A 27,896-nucleotide genomic window follows, 5' to 3' on the forward strand; every position below is an offset into this window, starting at 1 on the left:
CTGATGAGTAAGGCTGAAGACTTACTCCACAGTGAGGCACTGATGAGTAAGGCTGAAGACTTACTCCACAGTGAGGCACTGATGAGTAAGAGTTAAGACTCACCAGATGCCAAGTGATGACCATCATGAGTCCTGACTGTGATCATCATCTGTAAACATGAATCATGGTAGTCTATACGTGAAAGCGTCTTGTGAGTTGACCAGTTTCCAGTTTACCGCCAGAATACCACAGTAGATGAATCATACACCATCATTACTGGGCCTTGAGACATGCGAGTAAGCAGGTTGTGAATGTTATGTACGATACAACAGTTGGAAGATGTGGTCATGTGTTGCTGGAACCTGATCACGTAATGAAAGAAAACACGAGAAAGGCCTGAGGTAAACCCACACTCAGACATGATTTGTCATCATGGGAAAATGTACAAACATTTCTGCCTTTACTTAACAATTTAGTAACTTGCATCACATTTACCGTGGAGGTGGAAGATCATTGTGTTGCCATTTTTAGACTTCATGATCCATAGAGTTGGAAACATGTTCAGCATATACAGAAAACCCACCAATGTTTGTTCATATACTTATTGATATTCAGCTCAACATGACAGAGTTAAACCATCACCATTCTAGTAAATGTTCTTTAGGGCATTACGTAGATGTAGTCCAGAATTTACTGTTAATGGATTTAAAAGAAAAATTCTATTGCATCCAAGTTAAAGTAACCTAGATCTTTCATTGATAAATCCCTTAAGTTGGCGAAGAAATATTTCATAGAGTTAACCCCAAACCTCCCATTGATTTCAAGTACCTTTTAATTCTCTGTTTTAATGATAATTTACATTACTTCCCAGGTTGCGTAAATCCTTTAATGTAAATGACGCCTTCGGCATTAACTTTCATATTATGAATACCTTGATATTTTGCGGGCTGTGTTTACAAAATACCTTGTAACACATGTAATATGTTATATATTGGGTAGACTGGTAAGGTTTGGATGATAGACAAGAATCAAATGATTGGTTTAATCATACTATAAATTATGACTATCATACTGATTGAGTAACGCTAAATCAGTTATTAACTGTGTAACTCCGTGACAGAAAGAAATATCATTGAATCTTCTCGTGGTACGTACACAAAAAATCTTAACACTAATATTAGGGAAGGTCTGTACAAACTGGATAACTCTGTCGTAGGCAAAATGTGTAAACAGTTCCGTGTTGTGTCCACATACAAACTTGTATGACGGGCAGAATGCCAGACCCCAAGCACCATCCATCGTCCGGTAACATTTGTTTACCAACAGCATCTTAGTTCCGCCTCCTCTTTGTTGATAAACTGACTGTTTTTTTAAATCTTCTGTCTCATTCTTGCGCCTTCTCTAATGGTGTGATCATTACACGAAAGTGCACTTGGGAGCTTAATATATATATATATATATATATATATATATATATATATATATATATATATATATATATATATATATATATATATATATATATACGAACTGTAGGCAGTATCCATCTATCGACGAGGTCCGAGGGGAGGATGAACACTAGGGATTGGCTGTGGGCCGATTGCTGGACCCAGCACCTGAACCCTGGGGCGGCCCCTTGTGTACAGCCAGAGTTACCTGAGCTGACTACGCAAGCCAAGACCAGGAAACAGATTTTCCTGTTCCCAAGCCACAAGGTCTTGAGAATCACTGTTATTGTTTGTTGTTGTTGTTGTTGTTGTTGTTGTTGTTGTTGGTGTGTGTGTGTGTGTGTGTGTGTGTGTGTGTACCAAGCCTGCTGCTGTATGTACATCAGAGGTCAATGGTTGTGTGGAGATAACATGACCCCTGACCCGGGTCTGTCAAGACTTTATAAATAAACGAATTTTCAAGATCGTACCTGACCATCTTGACCCACAGCAGCCCTTAGGGAAGAAGGCCCTTAGGTCATTGGTGCTGGGAAGGAAGCAGCCCTTAGGGAAGAAGGCCCTTAGGTCAGTGGTGCTGGAAAGGAAGCAGCCCTTAGGGAAGAAGGCCCTTAGGTCAGTGGTGCTGGGGAGGGAGCAGCCCTTAGGACAGCGGTACCAGGAGGGACTGGGGAGTGTAGTACGTCCCACCACCATAGAGGGAGTGACCCTGACAGGGAGGGTCACTGTAGTGTATCCCTGAGCGGGCAGTTGAGGGATTGGTACAGAGTGTGGATGATGAACGTAAGACTTCATCTGTCTGGTCTCCACAGGTCGACCCTCACGGTGATGACCTGGGTGGAGTCTGCTTGGCTCGGGCGGCAGCTGGAGGTAGGTACAGAGAGGAGGGGGACAGTTTGTGGCAGAGTCTCGCGTTGCCTGCCATACTGATGTGTCATGAACCAGGAAGTGATCGCAGTGCCACGGCAACCAGGTCATGCACCACCTCACAAGAGGGTCTCGTCCTCGCGGGCAAATGTGGTGGCGTCGGTGTGGCTGTGTGTGGGTGCAGGGGCTGAGAGCAGAGACGCTTGTTGGGCCTTGTTATCAACGGTTGGCGACGACGTGTGCACGTATGCAGAGGGCCAAGACGTGTGAGGCACGGCAGTGACTGAGTCTCCTGCAGGGCAGTGTCTCCGGGCGGTCTCATCTGGTGCAGTGACTTCACAGTTCATGTCCTCAACCGGCCACTGCATCGCTCACACTTACCAGGGACATAGCCACGGTTCTCACACTTACCAGGGACATAGCCACGGTTCTCACACTTACCAGGAACATAGCCACGGTTCTCACACTTACCAGGGACATAGCCACGGTTCTCACACTTACCAGGGACATAGCCACGGTTCTCACACTTACCAGGAACATAGCCACGGTTCTCACACTTACCAGGGACATAGCCACGGTTCTCACACTTACCAGGGACATAGCCACGGTTCTCACACTTACCAGGAACATAGCCACGGTTCTCACACTTACCAGGGACATAGCCACGGTTCTACACCATAATTCATGTTGAAATGTTTATTTGTCTTAGTATACAGAGAAAAAGAATTTTAATGATAGTATGAGCGAAGAGAACATGACAATTGAGAGGGAGGGTGGTAGGTGGAAGCAAGTACAAAACTTCTAATTAGATTTTCGTAAGATATTTAGACATTTAGATAACCTAATATCGTGTGATGTTACAAAACCAAAACTATATATAAGCTAATTATAGTAACTTGGACATGAAGTGATCAGTAATTACATGATGTTAACTGTCTTCTCGCAACCGTATTGCTGGTGTTGAATCCTCCGTGGCCCTCAGTACACTCCTTTGTCAAGCTGCACTGTCTGTACGACCAGCTGAGGTCAGAGGTGAGTGTACACAACACATCATGGCAGGTGATCAACCAAACATCCACATGTGTGGAAAATATTTGGTCCAAGTGGCCACAAATTTTGTCTTGGTCCAAATGGCCACATAGTACAGAGTCCTCTCCAGTCTGTCTTGGTAGCTGAAGATGTCTTAACTTGTGAATACAGTGTATATAAACACGTCCCAGCTCTCCCTGGGGACACGGTAGGTCCCCTCTGTGCAGCAGAAGGTGTCCCAGTTCTCCCTGGGGACACGGTAGGTCCCCCCCGTGTAGCAGAAGGTGTCCCAGTTCTCCCTGGGGACACGGTAGGTCCCCTCCGTGTAGCAGAAGGTGTCCTAGTTCTCCCTGGGGACACGGTAGGTCCCCCCCGTGTAGCAGAAGGTGTCCTAGTTCTCCCTGGGGACACGGTAGGTCCCCCCCGTGCAGCAGAAGGTGTCCCAGTTCTCCCTGGGGACACGGTAGGTCCCCCCCGTATAGCAGAAGGTGTCCCAGTTCTCCCTGGGGACACGGTAGGTCCCCTCCGTGCAGCATCCAGGGGCCGGAGGGTGTCGACCTGGGCCTCAGAAGAGCCAGTCTTGGGTCATGTTGGAGAGAAGTGTAGCGGCGGGAGGCGTGTTGGTGGTGGGGGAGCGGGGGGCGCGGGCCAGGGCCTGGTTGACCCGGTGGTGCAGCTGTGGTAGCGTGACCCCGTGCAGGATCTCACGCGCCAGCACCGCGCTGAACGCTGGACACCTTGACCCCACGACCTGTGAGGGAGAGACACTGTGGCTGACGGAGTGACGGTAGGAGACACAGTTCACCTGCACACGTCCAGGAATGTATGTCATGAACTGACCTTCACGTACGCATGACAGCTTTACATAACCATGAGTATACGTATGCCAGGTCACGTCATGTCATATGAACATATGTTCAAGTGGAGGTGAACATTGAACTATGGCTGAGAGATAGAACTATTGAGTCATCCAACAACAAACATCATCTTACAAACATTTATAAAAAGATTTATTGATGAAAAACTTTAAGTTATGGCTGAAATGACGGTTGGCTGGTGATGGGATGTGGCTGAAGTGAGGGGTGGCTGGTGGTGGGACGTGGCTGAGGTGAGGGGTGTCTGGTGATGGGATGTGGCTGAAGTGAGGGGTGGCTGGTGGTGGGACGTGGCTGAGGTGAGGGGTGGCTGGTGGTGGGACGTGGCTGAGGTAAGGGTTGGCCGGTGGTGGAGCGTGGCTGGGGTGGGGGTTGGCTGGTGGTAGGGCGTGGCTGGGGTGAGGGGTGGCTGGTGGTGGAGCGTGGCTGGGGTGGGGGTTGGCTGGGGTGAGGGGTGGCTGGTGGTGGGATGTGGCTGGGGTGAGGGGTGGCTGGTGGTGGGGCGTGAGTGAGGTGGAGGGAAAGTGACAGAGGACGTCACAACTGCCCGTGCTGGACTGGCCACACCAGTATTGCAGGGTCACGTGAGCGTCAGGACCACCACGCCAGCAGCAGCTGACCTATCCAGAGCACGGGGCCCATGTGACCCACCTGCAGACGATCCACGGAGACGCCCCCGAGCATGGCCATGTGCGGGTGCACAAGGGACGGCAGGAGGTGGGCGTGGGGCAGGGCGCGGGCAGACTGGGGTGCCGCCTCGTCCACCTTCACGCCCACGGCATCCAGCAGCAGCAGCAGCAGCGTGGGCGCGGCGGATAGGGCGTGGACGAGGGAGTCCAGGAGGACGTTGGTGGGCGCCGAGTGGGCGGCGGCGGAGGGGAGGCTCAGGGCGGGGCCCTCCGGCGTGACCAGCACCTGCAGGAGAACACCTGAGACACTAACACCCGGCTTGATGGTCCTCACACACACACATACACACACACACACACACACACACACACAGCTGGGCTGGTCAGTGGCGCGGGATTATAGACGACTGAATCCAGTCAGCTCATGCAAGGTACAAGAGAACAAGGATCGAGTACAACTGGATAACAAAAGAGGAACAAAAGACATTCTGGAAAGAGGATTATGGACATGGCAGCTGAAAATCTGAAGCATTTCCTTAAATCTGTCAGTTAGGGAGCAGCCAATTAGATTCCGGGATTCAGAGGAATGAATAGTTGTGGATGATGTAAGGATATGTGAAGAACTAACTTATGAAATGAAAAGCATTTTTACATTGGAAGACATTATTGCCCCTTACTAATGAGGTGGAAGTGGGAAAAGACCTTCGAAAACATGGCGATGTGCTGAACTAGAAACTAGTCTGCTTGGCGAGTGTGGTCTGGAAGCTGCTGGAAAAGGTAATCATAAATGGATGACTTGCGACAGAGGAGAAATGACCTGAGTGAGAGACGGTTTTAGGCGAAGGAAGTCATGTGTGACGAGCCTCAACTACGTCTATGAGTGAGTGAGCTCTGTCTGAGGCGAAATGGAAGGCTGGACAGATGGTTTGTATCTTGACGTCTGCCAGAAAACAGTGGACACAACAACTCACGAGAGACTGACGAAGAGGCTGGAACACCAGGCAGGAGTAAGGGAAACACTTCTTCCAGGACACAAGATATCTTATCTTCCAGGACACAAGATATCTTATCTTCCAGGACACAAGATATCTTATCTTCTAGGACACAAGATATCTTATCTTCCAGGACACAAGATATCTTATCTTCCAGGACACAAGATATCTTATCTTCCAGGACACAAGATATCTTATCTTCCAGGACACAAGATATCTTATCTTCCAGGACACAAGATATCTTATCTTCCAGGACACAAGATATCTTATCTTCCAGGACACAAGATATCTTATCTTAGTGGCAAGGAGAAGAAGACACGTGTCACAGGAGCTTCCTCCAAATGGGTGGAGGTCAGGAGTGGAGTGCCCCAGGGTGCTGCTCTGGGACGGTTTTGTTCTTGATCTGTGTGAGTGACGACGCGTCTGAAGGTATGGAATCCTACCTGCATATGTTTGCAGATGATGCAAGAGTCATGAAGGAAGTGAAAAGCGAGGATGAGTTAGATAACTTGATCCCTTAAACCTTATCACCTTCCGAGCGGACCTAAACAGAGTGCAAAGTTGGTCTGATACGTCGTTGATGAAATTCAAGCTGAGTGAAAGTAAAGTGATATTGATGGAACAAAATGAAGGAAGTTCTCAATATGATTATTTTCTCGCTGGAAATAAACATCGGGATTCTGTGTGTACGAAGGAAATGGAGGTCAACATTGTCCCTAACCTGTAGCCAGAGTCCCACATTACGAGACCAAATGTCTGCTGGCAAATATCAGAACAGCTTTCAAGTTTATGGATCAGGAAATGATCAGCTGTTCATATCCTACATAAGATTATGCTTCTCAGGTTTGGTCATCGCTCCTACAGAAGCACAAAGACCTCCTAGAGAAGGTCCAGAGGAGGACAACAGACCACTGGGAAACTCCAGAGGTTTTGAATTTGTCCAGAGTTGAAGAAACAAGATGGAAGAGTGACCTGGTGAGGGTCAGGACCTGGTGAAGGTCAGGACCTGGTGAAGGTCAAGATAGTAAGTGACCCCAGCTGGGGTTCATGTTATGGCCTCTAGTTGTACATGTACGAATAGATTTACTATAGTCATGATGTGTGTGTGTGTGTGTGTGTGTGTGTGTTCTCCTACCTCACCGCTGATGTACAAGACCACTACGGTCTCTTCATCTGGCTGTATCTTGGCTGCGAAATCACGGACGTGGGCAGCGAGGTCCTCCGGGTTGGTCCGTCGCAACACATGCTGGACCACCTGCAACAACACATAATGACCATCTACAGCAACACACACACACACACACACACACACACACACACACACACACACCATGATCACATCTAATATCAAAGCTGTCTGGCCAGGATGTGATCTGTGTTTATATATGAGGATCTATATAAATTCGAAGTACATATAGACCCCTGGCTAGTAACACAAGGTCTGTTTCATGTTAAGTCATCATCCAGTGAAAGTGACTTAGTTTTTTAAACAAAAATGTCACAGAGAATTGATTTACATTTATGATTATATATAAAGATTTTATAATACAGGAAAGACAGACCAAGTCTTAGCAGGAGGTTTGCTGACGTGATATCATTTCATCTATATACATAGTGACTTAGTTCCTAAGTTATATACATAGTAAGGTGATATCTAAATTATATACATCAATATGACACCAAAAATATCTATGATCACAAGAAGGAAAATGGAAGACACAGTGACCCTGGCCCAAGCAGGCGATAAGAATATTAAGTAAATGAAGTAAATGTGAGATATAAGATAGGAAGGGAAAGGTAAGGCAGGAGGAGGAAGGAAGGAAATGTGGGAAGATTCTTATGAACAAGGCAGGTTAGCGTTCCTGACCGTGACGCATTTAGGGTCAAGGGCACAGGTTCGAATCCTAGTTGCGGCAGTCAGTCCACAGTCAACCCAGCTGTTCATCCACCTTTAGGGGTTGGTCGATAAAATGGGTACCTGGCTCAGACTGCGACATATACATCCTACTGCTTCGGTTGGCCCCGCTGTCTCAGCTAACATAAAAGGAACACGTGAGGGTTATGTGCCGAGCGAAATGACGCGCTCAGTAATGTTTTGAAAGTGCGTGACAATATCGCCCTAACACCAGCTACGCCACACAGGATGGGGACGAGGTGTTGCAGGTCACAAACACCATACTACAGGGGACTGACCTGTATAGATTTCATGGTCTTGAGGAAATTCCTCCATATATGCTGAAGATGTGGGAAGATACGCTTGAATAATCACTTCAAATAATGTTCAGGATTCGCTAGAGAGAGGTAGAGTGGCAAGAAAGTGGAAGAGCTCAAACATCATACCCATCTTTAAGGAAGGAGACATGCAAAAAGCGTTGAACCACTGACCATTTTCCCTGACGAATGTGGTCTGTGAGGTACTGGAGAAGATAATGAGGAAGCAAGTGGATGACATCTTGCCAACCAGACACTACCTTAGTGAGAGACAAAAGAACATCTTGTGTAGCGAGTCTCTGACATTTCTACGAGAGAGTGAGCTCCGTTGTAGACGGAGGAGAAGGCAGTATGGTGTGGACCTGGACTACCAGAATACACTCGACTACATCAGAGGCTGGTGAAGAAAGCGGATCTTCAGGACGGAGCTAGGAAGACACTACGTTGATGCACAGAAGATCGTGTTTGACCATGAAGACAGATGGGTCAAACGTAACAAGGAAAACGGAAAGTAAGAAGCCAGGTTTACACTTTCAGTTTTCTTTGTCACCTTTTACGGTCAGAAGATTATCATAGTGCAAGGGCCCAAGGCCTGCAAGTGGCAGGGTAACTCCTCAACTGTGTGGAAGTCATGAGTTATGTACCGCAAGGCTCTCATCTGGCACCAAGGCTTTTCCTGATCAATGTAAATAAGTTGCCAGACGAGTTGTAACCTTTCCTCAATATATTGAGGATTGAGGCCAAGGTCACGAGGGAAGTGGAAAGAGAAAAAGGGGAACCAAGGAAACTGCACAGTTGCTCTGCCACCTGGTTAAGGGCCATCCATCACAGGTAAATGTAAACTGATGATGACTGAGGCGACGGGAGCGATGGCCTCAATAAATGATGGTATCAAACTGATCATAAACTGCATAAATGATGGTATCAAACTGATCATAAACTGCATAAATGATAGTATCAAACTGATCATAAACTGCATAAATGATGGTATCAAACTGATCATAAACTGCATAACCTCAGACTCGTCGCCAAAGTCCCACTTCAGGAAAATAGTTGAGATCAAGTTTTTGCTGGCAACCATTAGAACAGCATTCACGAGGTTATGTTTAGCAAGCTGTTCCTATCCTACACAAGGCCAGGACCAGTATGGACTTCCCAGGTTTGATCATCGCACATGACAAGTATAAAATATGATAGAGAGGATCAAGAGGAAAGCAACAAAGACGGTGGCAGAATGAGAGCTGAATGACAGGCAAAGGTTTGGGGCCTGAATTGACCCATCATAGAAGAGAGAAGAATAAGACGTGACCTGATCATATTAAGATTTTAAATCAGTTTGATGAAGACAACAGTGAACAATTCCTTGAAAGATGCAAAGATAGAGGAACCAGATGCCATCATGTGAAACTAAGCAAGAAACATGTTAAAAAGATGACTATGAATAATGTTATAACGTAATATGGTTTGGGGATGAAGGGAAGGGCATGACTGAGGACGTGGGTAATGCAGACGACACCATACGTGAGTTGAAGATTTTGTGGATAGGGTAGGTTTCGGGGGAGTAGGGTGGGGGAGCATTGAGATATTAGGAAAACTTTCAAACAATAAATAACGAGTAATATCCTCGTAGGAAAATAAGGTTTTACAGTGGGTGTGATAGCTTACGTCCTTGTAAGGACCTGCAGTGACCCGGGTGATGGTATATCATCGAATGATCATTTCTGACCATATATATGAGTCTGGATGGTCGGAACCTGGATGTAGACCTGGGAGGGGGACAATGGATGGAACCATGAGTGTTGAAGCAAGCCATAGGTAGGGTGACGGTCCTGGATGCATTAAGGAATGTATGGTAAGAGAGAACATTGTGGCTGGGGCAAAGATGGTCATGTTTGATGGAATAGTCGTCCCTCACGGTGTTGTGTGGACGCCAGGCCCACGAGCGCCCAGTGATGAAGTGGGAGGATGTGTGGATGCCAGGCCCACGTGCGCCCAGTGATGAAGTGGGAGGATGTGTGGACGCCAGGCCCACGAGCGCCCAGTGATGAAGTGGGAGGATGTGTGGATGCCAGGCCCACGTGCGCCCAGTGATGAAGTGGGAGGATGTGTGGACGCCAGGCCCACGTGCGCCCAGTGATGAAGTGGGAGGATGTGTGGACGCCAGGCCCACGTGCGCCCAGTGATGAAGTGGGAGGATGTGTGGATGCCAGGCCCACGTGCGCCCAGTGATGAAGTGGGAGGATGTGTGGACGCCAGGCCCACGTGCGCCCAGTGATGAAGTGGGAGGATGTGTGGATGCCAGGCCCACGTGCGCCCAGTGATGAAGTGGGAGGATGTGTGGACGCCAGGCCCACGTGCGCCCAGTGATGAAGTGGGAGGATGTGAAGACGCCAGGCCCACGTGCGCCCAGTGATGAAGTGGGAGGATGTGTGGACGCCAGGCCCACGTGCGCCCAGTGATGAAGTGGGAGGATGTGAAGACGCCAGGCCCACGTGCGCCCAGTGATGAAGTGGGAGGATGTGTGGACGCCAGGCCCACTTGCGCCCAGTGATGAAGTGGGAGGATGTGTGGACGCCAGGCCCACTTGCGCCCAGTGATGAAGTGGGAGGATGTCTTGAAATTAAATGTCTCACGTGAGCATGTGGTGTGAGGACGGTTGGTCGAGTACTACATAACAGGGTATGAGAGAGGTGTGGTAGTGAGTGGGGTATGGATGAGAGAGGTGTGGTAGTGAGTGGGGTATGGATGAGAGAGGTGTGGTAGTGAGTGGGGTATGGATGAGAGAGGTGTGGTAGTGAGTGGGGTATGGATGAGAGAGGTGTGGTGGTGAGTGGGGTATGGATGAGAGAGGTGTGGTAGTGAGTGGGGTATGGATGATGGAACAGAAGACAGTGTCTCGAAATGGTTTGGGCGTATGGAGAGGATGAGTGAAGAGAGTTTGACTAAGAATTACAGGGAACGAGGAGAAGGTGGAGTAGAAGGTGGAAGGGTGGAGTAGAAGGTGGAAGGGTGGAGTGAACGATGCGTCTCGAGGTGGTACCTGGAAGGGTCTGGGTAGAGAGAGGAGGACTGAGGCCAGTTCGCCACCGCCCGCCACACAGGCATCCCCAGCTCGGCCAACACCGTCCAGCACCAGCGAGGGTGGTGGAGCGCTCAGCACCAGTGCATGACGGATCTGCAACACACACATGCCTCCCTCAGACACTCACCTCCACACCCACGATGTGACAGTCATATATTCTCATACATATATTTCCATAATGATATTCATGTGAAATAGAAAACGACACTTGGTGTGTCCAGTGACAGTCATATGTTCTCGTACATATATTTCCATAATGATATTCATGTGAAATAGAAAACGACACTTGGTGTGTCCAGTGACAGTCATATGTTCTCGTACATATATTTCCATAATGATATTCATGTGAGATAGAAAACGACACTTGGTGTGTCCAGTGACAGTCATATGTTCTCGTACATATATTTCCATAATGATATTCATGTGAGATAGAAAACGACACTTGGTGTGTCCAGTGACAATCATATGTTCTCGTACATATATTTGCATGATGATATCATGTGAAATAGAAAACGACACTTGGTGTGTCCAGTGACAATCATATGTTCTCGTACCTATATTTGCATAATAATATTCATGTGAAATAGAAAACGACACTTGGTGTGTCTGTTTACCTGGCTATTCTTCCTGTACAGGTTCACCATCGCCTTGAGGGTTGGTGGGAGGTAAGGTGGGCGTACCCCAGCCCGGGAGAGGGAGTGGCCTGGATGTTGGAGCAACACACGTACACACTCATGCTGCGCCCGCTGCAACACTGACTGACTCAGTACAATAGTTATCATACAGATGATCATCATCCGAATTACGTCATGATCATTCTCGAACCAACGAGTATTCTAGACTTCTTCAAGTTAATGAATTATAACTGCAAATGGGTTTAAAGGATCAAGTTATCTAAGTCAAGAATCTAAGTTAGGGTTTAAGGGATCAAGTTATCCAACGAGTTTAAATTAAGGTTTAAGGGATCAAGTTATCTAACTCAAGAGTATGATTTATGGTTTAAGGGATCAAGTTATCTAACTCAAGTGTCTACGTTAGGGTTTAAGGGATCAAGTTATCTAACTCAAGAGGTTAAGTTAGGGTTTAAGGGATCACGTTATCTAAGTCAAGAGGTTAAGTTAGGGTTTAAGGGATCAAGTTATCTTAGTCAAGAGGTTAAGTTAGGGTTTAAGGGATCAAGTTATCTAAGTCAAGAGGTTAAGTTAGGGTTTAAGGGATCAAGTTATCTAAGTCAAGAGGTTAAGTTAGGGTTTAAGGGATCAAGTTATCTAAGTCAAGAGGTTAAGTTAGGGTTTAAGGGATCAAGTTATCTAAGTCAAGAAGTTAGGCTAGGGTTTAAGGGATCAAGTTACCTAAGTCAAGAGGTTAAGTTAGGGTTTAAGGGATCAAGTTATCTAAGTCAAGAGGTTAAGTTAGGGTTTAAGGGATCAAAATATGAGACACAAATTCTCCTCACAGTCGAACGCTGAGTAGAAAGTCTTCACCACCATCATGGTAGACGCGAGGCCTACCATGCAGGTGGTGCAGGTTACTGAGGTCAACAAGGTCAGGTCAGGGTACAGTACAGGTCAGTACCTCAGGTGAGGGTACAGTACAGGTCAGTACCTCGGGCGAGGGTAGGGTACAGTACCTCGAGGGCGGCCACGAGGGGCGTCCGTCCTGCGGCGTCTCCTGCATTGACGTCGACGGCGGCGTGGGAGGCCAGCTGCTGCAGCACGTCCACCTGGCCGGCCTCGCATGCCAGGCCCAGGGCTGACAACCCGTCTGGTGTCAGCGCGTTCACCTCCAGCGTCCGCACCTGCACACACACACACACACACACACATGCTCAACTAGGAGGTCGAAGTGGGACACAAGTGTGTGAGGGAGGTGTACCTGGTGCAGGTGGCATGGTGAGGTACAAGTGTGTGGGAGAGATGTACCTGGTGCAGGTGGCATGGTGAGGTACAAGTGTGTGGGGCAGGTGTACCTGGTGCAGGTGGCATGGTGAGGTACAAGTGTGTGGGGCAGGTGTACCTGGTGCAGGTGGCATCGTGAGGTACAAGTGTGTTGGGGAGGTGTACCTGGTGCAGGTGGCATGGTGAGGTACAAGTGTGTGGGGCAGGTGTACCTGGTGCAGGTGGCATGGTGAGGTACAAGTGTGTGGGGCAGGTGTACCTGGTGCAGGTGGCATGGTGAGGTACAAGTGTGTGGGGCAGGTGTACCTGGTGCAAGTTAGGTTCCAACATTATTATCATTAATGAATTAAATCTTATCATTATAATGATCTTCACAACTCTTCCTATCACAACCATGCATGACCGAGGGACGGTGTGGTGACCCACGTACCTGCAGAAGGGCTTCGACGATGACCCTGAAGCCGAGCATAGCGGCCCACATGAGGGCCGTCATGCCCTGCCCATCCCGCACCTCCAGGTTCACGCCCTCCGTCTCCACCAGGGCCAAGGCAGCGTCCACGTTGCCGCTCTTGCAGGCGTGCAGCAGCGCCGTACACGCCCGTTCGTCGACGGCGTTCAGCTGCGGAAGGTGTTGGTTATGTATAAGTTGACGTTCTCGCTACGTCTCTTGGTTGTTATGTCTCTTGTGTTACAACCAAACTACACCAGATCCAGCGTAACCTGGGTTAGGATGAGTGAGATTTGATGTGGGATGAATCAGACAAATGAGTCTTACCTTATTTTGGGGAACAGAATCTGCAACAACGAGTCGTTAGAACCAATACAGATCTTACATAAATGAAGGAAAACGTTCATTTAACTGCCCACATTCACCAGCTTCCGCTCAGAACATTTAAGTCTGATCTCGGCCAGGTATTACTCTGTTGCCTTCACGTGGACATGGACGTTATTTTTGTTGTTTTTAAGACAGATTTCTCTGATGTACAAGACGCGTGATCGCGGAAGTTACAAGCTGTTTGCGTTAATAAATGTTCAACTACGATTTCGTGAGGCAATGCCGGAAATAAAAGGAAATAATTCAAATATCTTCTGAGGACATGATTACGTTGGAGAGTATGAAGGTGTGGACGACCTGGTCCACTGCTCAGGTGAGGATCATGTGATGTGCGGGAGAACGTAATTGGAGGGTGTGAGCGGATCTGAGTGAGAGGTGTTCCTCTCCTCATGGTTAGTCTCTAGACTTCATCCTGGCATGATGTTGCATGTCTGCATCCTTGCATGATATTGCATGGCTGCTGCCTCCATGCATAATGTTGCAAGACTGCATCCTTGCATGATGTTGCATGGAGACAGTGGTGCTTGTCGCCTGAAACTGCTGTGGGGTCAGGATGCGATGCACTGCTCACTAAGGCAGGTTGCATTAACTTGTAAAAGACAAGATCCCCGGGTCACAAGGGTAGGTCAGGCTACCACAACTGGGAAGTACACTGTTGAATATCAAGTGGCAGTGATCGTACAGTACAATCTGGTGGGTATTGATCAATCAAGTGGACGGTCAAAACTTTTGAGGAGCCAAAGCATGAGGCAGCAGTCGCTCCTGCCACTCACACAACAACAGCAAACACTCACTTAGGAAGACGTGCTGCTTGTCACAGAGGAATTTGTCTCCCATGTTATGACAGATATGAAGGTGAAATCGCACTTCAGAAGGATCAGAGATGGTCAGAAATTGGGTCTTAGAGGCATTAACCTCAACCAGACTTCATCTACCTAACTGAGATTTCCTGTCCAAGTATGAGTATATTGAAGAGTTCGTGTCGAGACGAGATGCAGATCGAGTGGGAGAAGAAGGAGCAGAACTGAGGGAAGTGGAGGGATGCAGTGTTGAGTCGTCAGCGTATGAATGCATTTAGTTGTCTGTAGAAGAGAAGAAATCGTTTACAAAAGGGAGAAAAATTGTAGGGTACAGGACAGAACTTTGAGGGATACAACTACTGCTGGAGAAAAGAGGAGAGGCTGATCCGTCAACAACCACGGAGACAGATCAGCCAGAGAGGAAGCTAGATATGAAGGAGCGAAGTGAGTGAGGGAAATCAAAAGAGAGGAGCTTAGAGATGAGAGTCCGATGTCACACCCTGCCAAAAGCTTTGGATATATCAAGGGCAACTATATAGGATTCCCCACCAGAGGATCTCACCATACAGAAGACTGTGAGATTATGAGATTCAAGATATTTGAAGATATGGATGTTGAGGAGGGATTCAAAGACTTTGAGAATGGTAGATGTCAAAGCAACAGGACGACACAGATGGATTAGAACGGTCACCCTTCTTAGGGATGGGATGTACCAACGCATGCTTCCAAGAAGGAGGAAGTCCTGGTTTTTAAACAGAATCTGAATAGACTAGCAAGCACAGATGCACGTTCGGAAGCACACTCGTTCGGTACACGGGAATCTTCCATTATTGTACTCTGCTGAAACTGACTCTAAAGCTGATGTTATGCGAAGAACCTCTGACTTTGGCTCAGGGTAATGTTTCCCTAATGAACATTTAAGGGTGTCCCTTTCTCTTGGTATAGCTACGTTATTTAATTCTGTACATCTGAATGTTGATGCGAGGTACATCTCGCATGAGGCTTGTATACCTTACATGAAGCTATCTGCATATGTGTGCACGATCAGGTGTTACTGATATCACTGTAATGTACGCGTCTTATCATAATGTGAATGGCGTCCCTTTCGTTTTGAGATAACACTTTTATAATCTGAAATCCACTGCCTCCGTCGAATTTGTTAGAGTTATCTATCTTATTATCATTTTCTTTGAAATCCAATGAGAGAGAACGAGTTTATGAATTAAGTGCAGACTCAATCATTAATAACATTATGCAAACAGGGAAGATTAGCCTGAACATGATACGAATATGGAAGCTGAAAACATATAGAATGTAAGTTTCATCCATTACTGAATTATTTTTGTGACCAAAATAAAAACAGATCTCTGTCTAGTCACCATCAGGGCATCAGGTTAAGAGATGTTGAGAAGAAAAACTATTGCAAAATATTGGATAAGTTGTGTGACGTCTGAAGGTATGGGACATTATTAGAGTAATAGTGAACATGACTGGCCTGAAGTAACGTGAATGTGAGCCGCACCTCAATATTCTTGTTGGCAAGCAAGAGCTTGAGTGCTGCCAGGCCCTCAGGGTACATGGAGGTGTACATGAGGGCAGTCTTGGACTCCAGTGTACGGGCGTTCACATCAACGTCAGGTCTCGCCAGCAGGAGCATCGCCAGGTCATAGTGGGCGTCTGCCAGGGCCCGCAGCAGTGGGGTCTTACCCTCTGCATCTGGGATGTTGATATTAATGTCGGCGTGGTCAAGAAAAGCTTCTACTGCAGGCCTGGAGTTGCGTCGCACCGCATGCATGATTGCCGACGCCCGGAAATCGTCGGTCTGGTTCACCTCGATGTTCCTGCGGGCACAGAGCAAGGCTACGACATCAATATGGTTCTGCCGGGCAGCCAGAACCAGCGCCGACATTCCTTTGTCATTGCACCTGATGTTCGGGTCAATATCTGGATGAGAGAAGAGGAGACACACGATATCCTCTCGGCCCATCAGACAGGCGTACATGAGGGCTGTCTTGCCCTCGTTGTCCGTCTGGTTGACGTCGATGGTGGGATGTTCCATCAGCAGTTTGACGCAGTCCAGGTGGCCATTCTTGGCGGCCATCACCAGCGGGGTGGAGCCGTGAGCGTTACGGCGGTTGACGCCAACGTGTGGATGCTTCAGGATGTGACGGGTCAAAACGCTGTTGCCCTGGTGGCCGGCCGCCACATGTAGTGCTGTCTCCCCACACTCATCCTCCAGATTGATATCTGTGTTCTTGTGTGCTATCAGAAGTTCGGCCACATCGTCATGACCCGCACGGATGGCGAACTGCAGGGCGCTGCACCTGTCCGTTGCAGTGATGTTAACGTCAACTGCCGGGTGTCGCAGTATAGCATGAGTTATCTCAAACATCCCGGCCACGGCAGCGATCGTCAGGAGGGTGTGGCCCTTGTCGTCCGTCTGGTTAATGTTTATCTCCGGGCACTTAAGGAGGGCGTTCAGAGCACGGAGCTGACCGTGCTCCGCTGCGATCATGACAGCCGTACGTCCACGCCAGTCAGAACAGTTTAGTTCCACGTTCTCGTGGGCCAGCAACAAGCGAATGACATCAGCATGACCGTTCCGTGCCGCAGCCATGAGGGGAGTGTGGCCCAGCTCGTCCCTCTCGTTCACGTTCAGCCCAGGCACCAGGAGGAACACCTTCACTACCTCCGTCTGCCCGCTGGCCACTGACCACGCAAATGACGTCTTGCCCGTCTTCTGTCGCCAGCTGATGAACGGCCCATTCTCTAACAGCTTAACGACGTCGTTAATGTTGTTTACCTGCACGTCACTCACGGGGTCACTGTACCGGTGGGTCATGACGGAGGGTGTGTGGAGGGACGAGTCTGAGTGGTGATCGTCCACACCGTCGTCGGTGACGTCCGTTGCCAGCTGCACGTACCGCCTCAGGAGTTGCTCTATGTCCTTGTTGCACTGCAGCCTGGCCCAGGAGAGCGCCGTACGTCCGTGTCTGTCCTTGGTCTCTGTTTCCGTACGTGAATCCCTCAGTAGAGTCTTGATGGCCAGGAGCTGGTTGTGGCGAGCAGCCCACATCATGGGTGTCATGCCCTCGACGTCTGGTTTGTTAGGCTGCAGCGACTGGTACTGCTGGAGCAACTCTATGACGTGTACGGCACCATTCTTGGCCGCCCAGGCTAGAGCCGTCATGCCAGCCACGTCGCTCTCGTTGATGTCTACCTCAGGATGAGCCAGAAGCCTCTGCACTATCTCCCGTTGGCCACTTCGAGCGCTCAATAGAAAAGCAGTGAAGCCATTTCCGGTCTTGGCCGCAATCTTAGTCTCCCGGTGAGACAGTAGAGCCGTCAGGACTTCCTCGTGTCCACCTGTGGCCGCTATCATGGCTGGGGTGAAGCTGTCGAAGTCGCACAGGTTAGGGTCAGTACTGGGGTGATGCAGGATGATGTAGGCGCAGTCCGCGTGGCCAGAGCGGCACGCGTACAGAAGCGCTGTTCTGTCATGACCGTCCTGCAAGTTGACATCGGTGTCATGACACTTGCAGAGCATGTTGACGATGGCCGGGTGGCCATGTTCAGCCGCTCGCATCAGGGGCGTCACCTTGTCCTTGGTGCGGACATTAACGTCTGTGGCGTCGTGCTGCAGCAGGATGCTGGCTACCTCGACGTGGCCCGTCTCTGCCGCCATCAAGAAGGCAGACCTGCCGATCTTATCTCTCCTGGAGAGGTTAATTCCCTGCCTCACTAGGAGCTCCGTGGTCTCCACTTGTCCAACGGACACGCCCCACATGAGGGCGTCCATACCGTCCTTGTCTACCGTGTCCAGGTTCGCTTTTTCCTGGAGTAGAGCCGTCACGCACCCGACGCTGCCGCCAGCTGTCGCCCACAGCAGCGCCGTGGACCCGTCAGGATGAGACTTGTCGACGGAGGTGCGATAGGAACCCACCAGCTGCCTCACGACGTTAACATGGCCGAAGACGGAGGCCTTCATGAGCGCCGTCTCTCCTGCGTTGTTGGCCAGGTCTGGCTCCGTGTCGGGGTGCACCATGAAGAGACGAACGACGCCCTCATGACCGCCATGCGCCGCCCACAGCAGCGCTGTCCACCCATCATTGTCCTAAAAATCAAACACGCGTTACAAACACACTGAACCATCCTGAACAACTGGTTATCATAACATGAGGAAGAGGTCCTCTCAATATCGTTTTCGATTGATCTTGGGACAATAATGAATGCCCAGCCATGTCATATAATTGACGTATCAAGACATTATGTACAAGTGACACTGCTTGAGTACATGTGGTAAGATGTGTGGTGGAGTAGTGGTTGAGAGCGCACATGGAACTGAATGGACAAGAACAGGAAACAGGTGACAGATGGGCCATGACGAGGTTGTCTCCCGAAGGACGGGAGGAGTAGCAGCGTGAGGTCATAGTCTACACGGGGAAAAGAGACAGGATAGCGAGAGGAAGAGAAAGGTGCCTCCCTACACATCACTCCCTCCAGCACAACAGGTGGCAGGGACAAGGATCAGGGTGAACGGCAAGTGTTCTGTAGACATTATTCTGCCACGGCAAGTTACCCCCACCAAGTTGAGGCTGGGGCACAGGTTACCATGTTACCCCCACCAAGCTGAGGATGGTGCTTTGCTGGGGTACAACACAACTTCAGTGGTGGCTGTCCTGCATCCTCTGTGTGGCCGACGTAGCCGTCATTAGCGTTCGAATCCCACCCGCGGTGCACATACATTTGTCTTCCTATAGATGTTTAGATATATTTTCTATAGCTGTGTTGAAAGTTGCTAATAAGTGTCCTATATTGTATTAGGATCTGTGAGTTACCGTGAATCATGCTGTTTGATCCGGGACAACGACCACAACCATGTTCAAACCATGGATGGCACACACTCCTCCTGTGGTGCTCCCGACCACAACCACAACACATGTCTGATGTCTGAAGACACAGTCCCAGACGAGGCTGAGATCAGGATCAGCCCTCCTTCTGGCGTCTCAAGATTTGAAAGCTATTTCCTCGCGTGTTTACATTCCCTTCTACCTAAAGTGTCATATCATCAGTGAACACTGATGGCTGATCTCGTCTCTCGCTTGAGCAATCTAGTGTGTAGATTATTTGACTCATGGACAAGCAAAGTGCGCAGCGGAGACATCTTGGTCACTCCCTCTGACCTCAAATGCTCAGGTCGTCCGTCCTTGACCAAGTACAGGACGTGGAGAGAGCGTTTGACCCTGGAGGTGCAGGAGAGGTAGAGGATGTGTGCACCACCTGCTTACGTCGAAGACTTTATGTGTGAAATATTTGCAGACAGTTACTGCATGGCGTCCATAGATCTGGAGGAGGTGCATGACAGGGTGGGGGACAAATGTCCTGTATGTGATGCGCGGATACTTGGCAAATGTAATGACAATTTTTCACCAGAAGAATCTAAGGTACGAATGCAAGTAGGATGGGAGGAGGGTAAGTGGTTCTTAGTGAAGGCTGGTCAAGGATGTGTGATATCATCATGGCAGTTTGATGTGTTCGTAGATGGAGTGGTGAAGAAGGCAGCTGTGAGGGGTCGAGGAGCGAGAGGCGGGGTCAGGGAATGTGATGGTGGGGGAAGGATTGGAGGTGAACCAGGTGCAGTTTGCAGATGACACAGTTGTGGTGGTAGACTGCAGATAGAAACCTCAGAGTTCGGGAGAGTGTGTGGAAGGAAACAGTAGAGTTATTGTGAATACAAGTAAGGTAATGAGGTTCAGGTGGAGGGAGAGGGGGTAAGGTGAACAAGAGAGGACCAAGTGGAGGTACTGGTTGTGAACAGCGCCGTGAGGCTGAAGGCAACAATGGGATGATACAATCTCTACCACAGACGTAACGTAGGAAAACTTCCTCACTTTGGACAGATAATCAATGGCCAGAAAATATGATATAAAGATAAAAGATAAGACACACGATAGCACTTGGGGCAAAATATTTTCTTCCTGTTATATTTGTATTGTTGTAAACAATGGAAAATCTTCCCGTGCATCTTGTGTGGACAAACAACACTGACGCCTTTAGATCAAGTCTACACAACTACCTCAGTGATAAGTCTTATCAGTAAACAGTCCTCCTTATCATTTAACTAATATCTTATGACACAACCCAGCCCCAGTGGTGTGATATAGAACCTAGCCCCAGTGGTGTGATATAGAACCTAGCCTCAGTGGCGAGATCTACGTCCACACTTTCCTTTAGAATTTCCATGGCAGAATGTTTCCCCCATATATCATCAGGTTTTTTCATCACTTTTTCCTACCGTCAGTTGAGCCGGAGGGAGAGGTGGGTGGGGAGGTGTCTTCTGCTTTGCTCCCACTGTCCCTAACACTATGTTAGACTTGGTTTTTAACAGCTAACCTCATCTACCACAATGTCTCCTGTCATCAGTCTTTCCCATTTACCTCCTATATACATAAACTGTTCACGCTATGTCCACCACGTCAACACACACACACACACACACACACTTTGGTTGTTGGGACACTGACCTGACCTGCAGGTTGAAGTGGTTGTGAGACACTGACCTGAAGGTTGACATAGGTGGGAGACACTGACCTGAAGGCAGACATGGGTGGGAGACACTGACCTGCAGGTTGACGTGGGTGTGAGACACTGATGACCTGCAGGTTGACGTGGGTGTGAGACACTGACCTGGAGGTTGACGTGGGTTGCCGGGTGCTGGAGGATGGAGGCCACCACAGCTTCGTAGCCTCGCCAGGAGGCGTACATAAGGGCGCTCTCGCCGTACATGTTCTGCCAGTTAACATCGGCCCCGGCAGACAGCAGTGTGGCCACGGCAGGGACGTCACCCACGTCCGCTGCTGCCACCAGCCGCTCCTCTGACAACAACAGAAACATATAAATCCACAACGACACCTGACTCAGCTGATGTATATAAATCCACAACGACACCTGACTCAGCTGATGTATATAAATCCACAACGACACCTGACTCAGCTGATGTATATAAATCCACAACAACACGTGACTCAGCTGATTCATATAAATCCACAACACCACGTGACTCAGCTGATGTATATAAATCCACAACGACACCTGACTCAGCTGATGTATATAAATCCACAACGACACCTGACTCAGCTGATGTATATAAATCCACAACAACATGTGACTCAGCTGATTCATATAAATCCACAACACCACGTGACTCAGCTGATGTATATAAATCCACAACGACACCTGACTCAGCTGATGTATATAAATCCACAACGACACCTGACTCAGCTGATGTATATAAATCCACAACGACACCTGACTCAGCTGATGTATATAAATCCGCAACACCACGTGACTCAGCTGATGTATATAAATCCGCAACGACACCTGACTCAGCTGATGTATATAGATCCACAACGACACGTGACTCAGTTAATGTATATAAATCCACAACGACACCTGACTCAGCTAATGTATATAAATCCACAACGACACCTGACTCAGCGGATTCATATAAATCCACAACACCACGTGACTCAGCTGATGTATATAAATCCACAACGACACCTGACTCAGCTGATGTATATAAATCCACAACGACACGTGACTCAGCTAATGTATATAAATCCACAACGACACCTGACTCAGCTAATGTATATAAATCCACAACGACACCTGACTCAGCTAATGTATATAAATCCACAACACCACGTGACTCAGCTGATTCATATAAATCCACAACACCACGTGACTCAGCTGATGTATATAAATCCACAACACCACGTGACTCAGCTGATGTATATAAATCCACAACGACACCTGACTCAGCTGATGTATATAAATCCACAACGACACCTGACTCAGCTGATGTATATAAATCCACAACGACACCTGACTCAGCTGATGTATATAAATCCACAACGACACCTGATTCAGCTGATGTATATAAATCCACAACGACACCTGACTCAGCTGATGTATATAAATCCACAACGACACGTGACTCAGCTGATGTATATAAATCCACAACGACACCTGACTCAGCTGATGTATATAAATCCACAACGACACCTGACTCAGCTGATGTATATAAATCCACAACGACACCTGACTCAGCTGATGTATATAAATCCACAACGACACCTGACTCAGCTGATGTATATAAATCCACACCGACACGTGACTCAGCTGATGTATATAAATCCACAACGACACCTGACTCAGCTGATGTATATAAATCCACAACGACACCTGACTCAGCTGATTCATATAAATCCACAACGACACCTGACTCAGCTGATGTATATAAATCCACAGCAACACGTAACTCAGCTGATTCATATAAATCCACAACACCACGTGACTCAGCTGATGTATATAAATCCACAACAACACGTGACTCAGCTGATGTATATAAATCCACAACGACACCTGACTCAGCTGATGTATATAAATCCACAACAACACCTGACTCAGCTGATGTATATAAATCCACAACGACACCTGACTCAGCTGATGTATATAAATCCACAACGACACCTGACTCAGCTGATGTATATAAATCCACAACGACACGTGACTCAGCTGATGTATATAAATCCACAAAACCACGTGACTCAGCTGATGTATATAAATCCACAACAACACGTAACTCAGCTGATTCATATAAATCTAGGAGCCCAGGAGCCGTCATGCCCAGGACACAGCCACCACAGTGGCTGCCACAGTTGTCTCAGGCAGTGGTGACCCCACATTGTGACCCTCTGTAGTTGTGTTTACATGGAAGCCATTCATTGTGACCTAGTACTGTGTGACCCCTGCCCGGGTTCTATGACTCTGGTTAGTGACCACCTGGTACTGGTGTGTGACCCTACCACAACCAGTGACCCCTGCTGGTAAACCCTGGTACTGGTGTGTGACCCTACCACAGTCAGTGACCCCTGTTGGTAGCCCCTGGTACTGGTGTGTGACCCTACCATGGCTAGTGACCCCTGTTGGTAGCCCCTGGTACTGGTGTGTGACCCTACCATGGCTAGTGACCCCTGGTTCTTTGGTGACTCCTGGTATTGACCCCTGGTAGTGTTCCATGAGACAGGTAGTGGTATGTAACGCTAGGTAGTGGTGTGTAACGCCAGGTAGTGGTATGTAACGCCAGGTAGTGGTATGTGACCTCAGGTACTGGTGTGTGACCTCAAGTATTAGTGTGTGACCTCAGGTAGTGGTATGTGACCCCAGGTAGTGGTATGTGACCCCAGGTAGTGGTGTGTGACCTCAGGTAGTGGTGTGTGACCCCAGGTATTAGTGTGTGACCCCAGGTAGTGGTATGTGACCCCAGGTAGTGGTGTGTGACCTCAGGTAGTGGTGTATGACCTTAGGTAGTGGTATGTGGCCTCAGGTAGTGGTATGTGACCCCAGGTAGTGGTGTGTGACCTCAGGTAGTGGTGTATGACCTTAGGTAGTGGTATGTGGCCTCAGGTAGTGGTGTGTGACCACAGGTAGTGGTGTGTGACCTCAGGTAGTGGTGTATGACCTTAGGTAGTGGTATGTGGCCTCAGGTAGTGGTATGTGACCCCAGGTAGTGGTGTGTGACCACAGGTAGTGGTGTATGACCTTAGGTAGTGGTATGTGGCCTCAGGTAGTGGTGTGTGACCACAGGTAGTGGTGTATGACCTCAGGTAGTGGTATGTGGCCTCAGGTAGTGGTGTGTGACCCCAGGTAGTGGTGTGTGACCTCAGGTAGTGGTGTATGACCTTAGGTACTGGTGTGTGACCTCAGGTAGTGGTGTGTGACCACAGGTAGTGGTGTGTGACCTCAGGTACTGGTGTGTGACCTCAGGTAGTGGTGTGTGACCTCAGATCAAACCCTGCCGTTGTGTTGGCACAGATGGAGTCACATGGTCCCTGACAGATGGCTCAGATGGCACCACACGGTCCTGACTCTGGGATACAGCTGGTGACACAGGTAGTGACACAGATGGTGCCACAGGTGGGACTGACCTTTGGAGACGATGCCGACTGTGGTGAGGACCCTCCTGAAGACATTGCCCCGTGGCCTACTGACGGAGGGGTCCTTGCCCAGCGCCCCGCCCGTAGCAGACACGCTGGTCATCCTTGCTGTGTGCTGTGTGTACCGTACCGTGTAGATGGCTTCCTGTACACCCACAGTTATCTGTTGAGCAGACACAAGAACCACAACGAATTATGTCCCCCACCACTTCTGGTTGTACTTCCCGCAGACACTTATGATCGGTCGGTTATGTAGCCAGGTTCATGACCGTGTTCCCCGTCGTTGATCCAGAGGGGCGTCACACGAGGGAAGCTGCTCACTCATCACCATCGCGGACACCGTCACCACGATGTGAATCAACATCATTGTCTCACTATGTGACGGAGGGGTTGTCCTAGCGCCCCAGTGTGGACAGACGTGATCCCGGGGCGCTCAGCACACGCCAAGGCCTGCCAAGTGTCCTGGGTTGTGACTGTGTGTCTTCACCTGGGACGTGTGGCAGCTGGAGGTTGTGGTGTGTGGTTGGTAGAGAGTCTGGCAGGGCGTCGTACCAACACCGTCACCACTGTTATCAGCCAGGCCGCCACTCAGATATGAGCAGGTGGCTTATCAGCTCAGGTCGACCGCCAGGCTCATGGAATTCAGTTTATCATCACAGTTTGTAAAGATGATGATGGATAACAGTCTCCCCCATGTGCTGTGTCTGTAGTTCAGTCAACTCCTGAAGCAAGATACGGTGTGACTGATCCGTAAATCATATTAAAAACAATAGGATGAAAGATACAATATGGAGAACAAAACTTCGAGGATGATGTGAAAATCACAAGTTGCCTTCTTGCTCTCCGGGGTAAAGGTAGTGAGTATATCTCACGTGGATACCTGAGTCCACACCCCTAAACTGGGTCACCTGTAGGTAGGAACTTGCCACGGTCACGCACACCACACAGTATAATGTATGATTGTCTGCACATAATGAAGCATCCAGGCTACCACTGCGCACATTTCAATTAACCTTTGGCATACAATGTCATTATATTGTTCCTCCCTCGAGGTATTACTTGAGACTATTGACTGGAGAGGGTCAGGGTGGACCGTGGGCTGGCCAGCGCCCCGCTGTACATCCACGCACTGGGGAAGGTGTTGCTGCCTCAAATAATGTCCTCATATTCATACTCGTTTCCAAGTTCATTTCTCATCAAAACTTTTAAATATATACGAAACAACTTTTTCTTTATAGACTGTGAGATGAGTAAATGACTTGAGGAAATGCATCGTTATGCTCTCATTATGTAAATTTACGACACTACATCTCATCAAATGTGTATGACACCATACCTCACCAGGGGTTGCTCATGACGCCGTACCTCATTACATTTGTTTATGACACCATGGTTCACCGTTATTGTTGTTTATGACACCACAACTCAACTGGTGGTGTTATGACACCACAGCTATTTGTCAGGTGTCAGTTCCTGTCAACAACGAATTCGTGATCTAAAGACACCTGAACCTCTTGACTGTGACTGACACATAGCAGTGAACAAGCACAGCTCATGTGACAGTGCCTGGGGGTCACAGCCCAGCCTGGACAGTGACGCAGTCTAGCACGGTAAAGACAGCGAATATGACAAGAGTAACTGGTTGGAGGTCAGGCTGGGAGACAGTACTGTCTATAGTCACCTGTCCATCTGATACTGTCTGTACCAGCTCAGTCACCTGGAGGAGGGACGGTGTTGGCTGCCAGGCATCGGGTCCACAGGCCAGAGTGGAGATACGTTGTTATTATCAGATGTTATCAGTGGGTTTTTGAAGGCTGACACAAGATGACTCACAGGTCACGGATTACCAAACCAAACATAAATATATTTAATTATCGATATGGAAGAAAATACTGGAGAGGGGGAGACTGGAGGCCATGGTGAAGGGCTGTGTGTTGTTATCAGGAGCTGGACATTCAGGAGAAAGAGAGACTTGCCTGAGAAAGAGCGATTTGGACCGATGTGGTATACAGGGGACGACGTGCCGTCATGGAAGTTGCAGACTTAAACTATACAGTAAATTCACAGTATTATATACGAACAAAGTGCATGTGAAGACGCACTTTCATAGAAAATACAAACCTCCAACAGCCAGGATCGAACCTGGGACCCCTGCGCAATGTGTAAACAGAGATGGACTTTTCTTTTTCAACACTGAAGCCATTTCGATGTTGTCATGTTTCAGTTTTGCCAGTGATATCTAGCAACTGACCTGACCTGCAGTGGTCTTAGTATTCTCTCTCTCTCTCTCTCTCTCTCTCTCTCTCTCTCTCTCTCTCTCTCTCTCTCTCTCTCTCTCTCTCTCTCTCTCTCTCTCTCTCTCTCTCTCTCTCTCTCTCTCTCTCATGTAATCATTGTATAATCCCTCGGGGAAATACTGTATATATTACAATTTACTCAGCAAATGTTTGCAGCTGTCTTTTTCTTTTTTAAATGCACTTCTAGATTTATTCAAATTAATCTAATCTGGAAGGAATCGTTATTCAAACCTCTTAGATAGACCGCAATTTTCTTCTTACTATTTTCATGATGCAGACCCACCTGGTGATTCATTTTTTCAGATTATGATATTAGTTTACAACATAATAGTAGTTTAGTATACATACTTGACCACAAGATCTTAATGCCTTATTAACCCCACTGCATCCATTATGTCTGTCAATATAGAAAGTCTTACCATCATGATCACGTGTAACTCCCTCGAGTAAACTGCTCTTTATGTCAAAATTATCTGCCATGCAGTTATCAGACCTGTGTAGCCTCCTGTGCCTCTGAAAAAAGCATGCTTAAAAGTCGGTCATTAATGAACTTGTATTATCAAAAGAATCTTGATATATGACTGTGACTATGAATGAAATATTCGGATTTTCAAAATATATTCTGCAATCAGATTTTCAAATAAGTTGGAATAATCTTAACGGAATGCCAAGGACTTTCAGATATTTAAGTTTATCCTTTAATAAGTTATTTTCTCTTATAGTTTCTGTGTACAAAGAAAACGTTACTTGATACGAAAACTTAAATAAACCAATCGGTACAATTCCAGTGAATATCTTATGTCTGGCTCTATTTTCTATTACAGAGAGCTTTTTCCTGTCATACGAACATATCGTTTATATTTACTGAAGAGATTCTGATATCATTTTCACCATAGATAGCAAATCATTTGGTTTTTCGTTACTGGCAAGAATATGGATAGCTGCAAAGCAAATCGGA

General features: G+C 48.1%; 1 protein-coding gene across 2 annotated transcripts; it reads right to left on the reverse strand.

Annotated features, from left to right (window-relative positions):
• Positions 1–1,008: 1,008 nt before the first annotated feature.
• On the reverse strand, positions 1,009–26,342 carry LOC139766833 (uncharacterized). 2 transcript variants are annotated; one of them, XM_071695779.1, is made up of 10 exons: positions 24,633–26,339; positions 21,331–21,518; positions 16,166–18,757; positions 13,439–13,627; positions 12,741–12,908; positions 11,725–11,856; positions 11,069–11,203; positions 6,953–7,072; positions 4,848–5,111; positions 1,009–4,072 (listed from the first exon to the last, which is right to left on the reverse strand). In XM_071695779.1, exons 1-10 carry the CDS (start codon positions 24,742–24,744, stop codon positions 3,887–3,889), a joined length of 4,086 nt encoding a protein of 1,361 aa, XP_071551880.1. In that variant the 5' UTR covers positions 24,745–26,339; the 3' UTR covers positions 1,009–3,886. The 2 variants fall into 2 exon arrangements, with proteins under 2 accessions (XP_071551880.1, XP_071551882.1); XM_071695781.1 differs by lacking the exon at positions 6,953–7,072 and having other exon boundaries at positions 24,633–26,342.
• Positions 26,343–27,896: the final 1,554 nt, after the last annotated feature.

The sequence above is a fragment of the Panulirus ornatus genome, chromosome 58 (genome assembly GCF_036320965.1).
Source record: "Panulirus ornatus isolate Po-2019 chromosome 58, ASM3632096v1, whole genome shotgun sequence".
NCBI classification, from domain to species: Eukaryota; Metazoa; Arthropoda; class Malacostraca; order Decapoda; family Palinuridae; genus Panulirus; species Panulirus ornatus.

What these genes read in the sequence shown, in the direction of transcription:
- LOC139766833 (XM_071695779.1), bottom strand. Translation starts at nt 24,744, where the DNA reads ATGACCAGCGTGTCTGCTACGGGCGGGGCGCTGGGCAAGGACCCCTCC. An exon ending in CAACCCACGTCAACCTCCAG is followed by an intron (nt 18,758 to 21,330) that starts GTCAGTGTCTCA and finishes TTTGATTTTTAG; the next exon opens with GACAATGATGGGTGGACAGC. An exon ending in CCCTCGTGGCCGCCCTCGAG is followed by an intron (nt 11,857 to 12,740) that starts GTACTGTACCCT and finishes TCAGTGTTGCAG; the next exon opens with CGGGCGCAGCATGAGTGTGT.